The following is a 5,939-nucleotide window of genomic DNA, read 5'->3' on the forward strand; positions in this document are numbered from 1 at the left end:
TCTCTCTACCTATCTATACCAGCCTATCTGTCTCTCTACCTATCTATCTATACCAGCCTATCTATCATCTATCTATCTATCTATCTATCTACCTATCTATACCAGCCTATTTATCATCATCATCATCTATCAGTCTATCATCTATCTGTCAACTATCATCTATCAATCATCTATCTACCTACCTTATCTATCTATCTTATCTATCTATCTATCTATCTATCTTTTTTTCTATCTATCTATAATCTATCTGTAATTTTGCATGCTATCCCAGTGCCATGGCCTCGGTATTTCCTCCCACACTTGGTGTGGCCTCTACTGCATCCTGGAACCTGCATATAAAATACAGGGCACGTCCCACCCTGCACCCCTTTTATACAATTTTAGAGGAAAAGGAGAAAGGATTTACTGGAGCCCACGTGAGGCAGCTGCTGGGACCCACACTCGCTCTGGAAGCAACCTTTAGTGTGGGGGATTCTCACACGAAGAGCCACAGATCTTCATGAACGAAGAACATTCCAGAAAGTCACCGACTCATGTCCTGTTTCCAGTACGTGCAAGGCTGCAGTCTCCAACCTTATGGGAACGTGGGGAGGTCTTACTCTTATCTTCCTGTTTGCAACGTTTCCTGCAGGTTATTTGCCGCTGAAGCAGACGTATGGCATGTGCTCAGGGCAGAGAAGGAGCCCCTGCTGGGAAGTCTGGTCATGTCATTCTGGCCTTGGTCAAAGTAGAGCCTTCCTGGGTACTCAGGAAGTGCCTTAAAGCTGAATATCTCCTGTATTTTATCAGTGTGGGGCCTGGTTTCCTGGGACTGTGTGTGTCTGCATGTGAGTGTCTGGTGGGCTGTGGTGTGGCCTTGACCTGTTTTAGCCCCCACCCCCGGCTTCCCTGATGTTCCATTTAGACCAAATCTTCTGTGTCTCTGAACGAACCTCAGAGTTGCCCAATCCTGGGTTTTCTGCCCCCAGGCTGCACACTTGCTGTCCCTCATTTCCATTCCTGGTTTGTGTCAGAGCCCGTGGGACATGGGACAGGGATGGGAGGCTTTCTGTGGAAGGCCACCTCCATGAGCAGAATCTCTTTTTCCAGAGGGTCTGGGCATTCGGGCGCTGGGAATGCGGCCATGGGCCCTGAGTGATGGTCCTAACAAATCACACCCCCTCAGACAGGGCTGAGAGGGCTGTGCCCCTCTGGCTTCCTCCTTAGTGTAACTTCTGTAGTTATTGAAACATTGTCTTCTCATTGGCCATTTGGTTTTTCCTCTCTGTGAAGGATCCACTGCTCACTTTCTTTCCTTTTATTGGTTCCCACACATTTTGTATATAAAGGAATCCTACTTTTCATTGTGTGTGTTCACGTATTCTCCCCCAATTTCCAGTGGACTTCATAGAGACCCTTGTGGGAAGGTCTCTCCACCCAGGGAAACCACCTCTTTATTCTCAGGAGCGGGGCACAGCCTCATGCCCACCACTGTCCTTGGTCAGCTGGCTGTCTCACCGGCATCTTGGCTCCTGCCTTCCAGGCTCATCAGGTTTCTTCTCGAAGATGGCGGTGGCCAGCCCCAGACAGCTCGTTTGCTTTTGTGTCTCGCTCAGCTCACTGGGACATCCAGGCTGGCTGGTGGGATGGGGGCCGAGGATTGGCCTGTCTGTGTGTGCTCAGTGGGTGGACAGATTGGGGTGGGTGACTGGTGGTCCCTGGAGGGGCTCTGACCTTGGTGATTGTGCTGCTGTGTTCCTGTGGCCTTCTGCACAGACCAGAGAGGTAGCTACTGCGAGTTTGTCGCGGGCAGACTGTTGCGTTCACATTAGCATGGGAAGGGGCAGTGAGTCTTGACGTCGGCAGAGCGGGCGTGATGGGGACCGAGCTGGGGTGTCTGGGGCGTCAGAGGGATTCTTGCAGGGAGCCGCTGGCTGGCCACCTGGGCCTTCAGGCCCAGAACTGCCCCCTGCCCGTTCCCTCTGGCCCCTTGTCTACATCCTTGGGCAGACCTGCCTCCCACCACCCCCGCAGGACAGCAGGCACCTCTCCCAAAAAGTGTTCAGGTGACAGGGATTTGTAAGAAGGCACTTTACTAAGAAACTCAAAATGAAGTTAACAGGGCAAGAGGGTTGCCAAGCCAGGAGTGAGAGGTCACATGGGGCCTGGGTGGACAGGGTGGGAGCTGCTGGCCCAGGACCCGTGGGCAGTTCCTTCTGCTGCGAGACCCCTCCTCCCACCGGGAGCCCTGCCCGCAGACCTGCATTCTGCAGGGGCAGGTGCTGCGAGTGGCCGGTGGGAAGGCTGGGCCCAGGGGCAGGCACTTGGACCTGGTGGCAGGGAGGTCGGGCTGAGTCTGGGCTTGGGCTGTGAGTCTTTTTTGGCTCAGAACTCAGCGGTGGGCGGGGCCACGGGCTTCCCCCTCAGCGTGCTTTGGGGGTTGTTTGGTCAGAACAGGAGTGGCCCTGACCCTAGGTCACTTTGTGGAGGGACTGATGATCTTCTGCCGCTTGTCCCAAAGTGGGTGGGGTAGGGGCTGTGATTGGCAGGTCCCATCGGTGCCTTGGACCTTGGGGCTGAGCTGGAACCTTCTGGATGCCTGTGTGCTGCGCTCCCCCCCCCCCCCCCCCCAGGGCAGGCAGACTGCCTCAGACATGGGGAGGGGGAGGGGGAGGGGGAAGCGAGCCCTTGTTGCTCTGGCTCCCGGCTACTTCGCCGCCTGTACGTTTGCGTAGTCCTGGAAGGTCTGCGGCTTCTGCAGGACGGTGGCAAGTACCGACTTCACCTGGGGGAGGGCGCGCATGAGGACAGCGTGAGGGAGCAGGCCTCCCCCCACCTCGCCCCGCCCCCTCCCCTCCCTGGCACAGGGACCTCTGTGCTCCCACCTTGAAGAGGGTGATGGTGGCTCCGTAGCTCACGCTGAGCAGGAAGAGGGTGATGAAGACCAGCAGGCTGGTCCATAGCTCGTCCAGCTCGTAGCTCTCAGCGGCGTCCGCACACAGGTCCTGGAGCTCCAGCTCTGCAGGCACCGGCCAGTCAGCCTTCCCGGCCCAGCCTCTGCACGTGCCGGGGAGGGCGGAGCCATGGCAGGCCCGGCCCCCCGAGGAGGCGGACACAAGACCCACGCCCAGCCTCCGCACGTGCCCGGGGGGCGGGACCATGGCAGGCCCGTCCCTCCTCCCCCCTCCCCCACCTGCCCCAGGAGGGGGACACAGTACGGAAGCCTTGGCCTCGGCTGCTGCTGGTGTGCTGGTGGCTGGAAGGCAGACCGCCTTGTCCCGCCTGCTCTGCAGCTGCCCCTCTGGGGCGGGGGGGGGGGGCGGAAGCCCCCCAAGTTGGCCAGTGGCTGTGTGGGAGTGGCCTTCCCTCCCTTGACTCCTACCCCCAGCAGCTCTGTTGGCCACTGCATGGCCTGCGGCCACCCGCCAGGCCTCCCCAGCCCCGTCCCCACTGGGCTTCGCCAGTGCTGGCCCACGAGGACCTTTCTGAACTGTACACGGATGGCCACCTGCCCCAAGCCCTGAGGGGTCTGAGCTCTGTAGCCCAGCTCACAGGACCTGGGGTAGCCCCAGGAGTCAATGAAGCTGGTGCTTTAAGGGGCTGGCTCGGTGCTGTGGACTTTGTTCAGGCCTGAGGGTGCCCAGAGCTGCTACCTGGTCCTACACTGGGCCCAGTCTCCCGGCTCCTCCTGCCCTGGCCCCACTCTCCCCTGACAGGCTCTGCAGAGTGAGGCTGTTGTGCATGGCCCTCAGGCTCCCGTGTGCACTGCACAAGCCAGTGCTTCTGGGCTTGTGTCAGCAGCGTGTGGGCCAGATGGATATGGTGGGTACTTGAGTGTGTGTGAGCATGACGGGAGCAGGGGGTCTAGGGCTGTATGGGCTTAGACCCTGGCTCTGACCCCCTTGGCCTCTAGCCCTGGGATAGGGCCAGCAGCCTGTTCTGGGACGTGGTCCAGCGGGAGCGGGGGACACGGCCCACACTGTAGGTGTGCGCGTGTCCGTGTGTCAGTGTGTGTGTTCGTCCATGGGGTGCAGCTGACGGAGGGGCTGGACTGAGGAGGCCCGGGCCATGAGAGGAGTTTGGGGTGGGAGGCCTCTCCACATCCATGCTGGATCCAGTGGTCCAGGTATGACAGAGAAGGGCTTGGGTGCGGCCCGGGCGAGAGAGCAGACCGTGGGAGGCCACGTGTCAGCATGTGGGACACATCCGCCACGTGGGGTGCCTGTGGCTGGTGGTGATGTTGGAGCTGCTGTGGACTCGCTGTGAGGCTCACGGGAACGGGCCTGCGGGTCTGGGTGGGTGCATCCCCGGCACGGATCCAGGGTGGAGTGAGGCTGAGAGGCAACATGGGGCACTCGTGTTGACCCTGGCCTGTCGTGACCGTGTGTGCAGGCAGGGCAGGGGCGGTTAGAGGTCGGGTGTGCGAGCGGTCTGGGCCCTGGTTCTCGTGTGTGAGGAGGTGGCAGTGAAGGGGCTGTTCTGAGTGTAGGTACCTGAGTGGGGGTTTGACTTGGCCCATTTCTCCATCAAAGGGCCTGTGTGTGTGCAGCTGGCCTGGGGATCCAGGGGCTTGTCTGTGTCCAGAGGGCCCGGCAGGAGGCTGGGGGTGGAGGCTGAGACCTCTGTGGCCTCCAGCAGAGGGAGGGGCCGTGGGCTCCCTGAGGTGTCTGTGGTCCTTCCCCTGGGACCATCCTGTGGCTTTTGGGACCCCTTTGAGTGAGCAGGACCCGTAGTGGCAGGGAGGGGCCTGTGGCATGGATGATGATGGTGGACAGACCACCCCCATCTGCCCCCTCCTCGGGGGGGTCCCTTCCTCTGTGCCAAGACACCCCTGCCTGGCAGCCCCACCCACCCCCAAGAATGGGTGCCCTCAGGACTCTGAGGCAGGCACTGCAGTGTTTATTGACAACAACAGACCGGCAGGTCCGGCCGGCCCCTCCCCCGCCCCAGCAGGATGGAGCTCTGGGGGGAGGGGTGGGCATCATTTACCAGGGTTTTTGGACACGGATTTCTTGAGCGTCCTAGAGCCAGGCAGCGCCTCGTGCACCACTTGGCAGGTGAACACATCCCTCTGCTCCCAGTCTGCCCGGCTGACCTCAAGGCGACTGAAGACAAAGAAGGCTGGGCTGGGGCCGGTGGCCTTGTGGGGCCACGTGGTGGCCTGCTGTTCCGTCCGAACAGGGCTGTCGTTGTGAAGCCATTGCACCGAGATGTCCGGGGGAAAGAAGTTCTGGATCAGGCACGTGAGAGTGACTTTGTCCTTGGTCTTCGGCTCCCCCTCGGGCGGCAGGAACACGTACACCTCCGGGGGGAAACGCCGGCCTGTGGACAGGTGTGGGGTCAGCCCAGGCTGCAGCGGGGGAGGCCCACTTGCCCCCCCCTCCCCTCCCTGGGGCCTAGCGCGGCTCACCGGGGGCTTTGGCAATGGAGCGCACGATGTCCTTGGGCAGGTCCGGATGGGTCACCTTGCATTGGTAGGTCTCCCCCTCAACCCAGTCAGTGGCATCCACAGGCAGGGTGGAAGTGACGGTGATTGTCCCGTTGTACTGAATCTTCTTGACCATTGGGTCTGGGTGCACAGACTCCCCATTCTCCCGCGACCAGGTCAGGATCATGCCGTCTGTGTTGGCCAGGTCCACCACCAGGCAGGTGATCTTGGGCGACTTGTGGACGTACAGGTCAAGAGGGCTGGGCGGGCTCAGGTAGGTGCTCACACCTCGGGGGTCAGACTCTGCAGGGGTGTGTGTGTGGGAGGTGCTGCGTGAGGGTGTGGCTTGGCCCTCCTCTGAGCCCAGGTGTCTGGGTGTTGGAGGGGATGCAGAGCCATACCTGTGCACTTGCGAGCGTTGTCCTCAAAGGTGAAGCCTTGATAGGTGACCTGGCAAGTGTAGGTCTTTTGGGACACCCACTCACCCTGCGTGATGTTGAGCTCGCTGTGGGTGGAGGTCACCTTGCCCTCC

The 5,939-nt window shown here is 60.4% G+C and overlaps 1 gene segment (V, D, J or C); it reads right to left on the minus strand.

Moving 5' to 3' along the window:
• Positions 1-4,856: 4,856 nt before the first annotated feature.
• LOC121024654 (immunoglobulin heavy constant epsilon-like) lies at positions 4,857-5,933 on the minus strand. The segment is given in 3 exon segments: positions 4,857-5,301; positions 5,390-5,710; positions 5,809-5,933. Coding segments are annotated over 2 exon segments (546 nt in total).
• Positions 5,934-5,939: the final 6 nt, after the last annotated feature.

The sequence above is a fragment of the Herpailurus yagouaroundi genome, unplaced genomic scaffold (genome assembly GCF_014898765.1).
Source record: "Herpailurus yagouaroundi ecotype Mexico unplaced genomic scaffold, PumYag 66644, whole genome shotgun sequence".
Taxonomy (NCBI): Eukaryota; Metazoa; Chordata; class Mammalia; order Carnivora; family Felidae; genus Herpailurus; species Herpailurus yagouaroundi.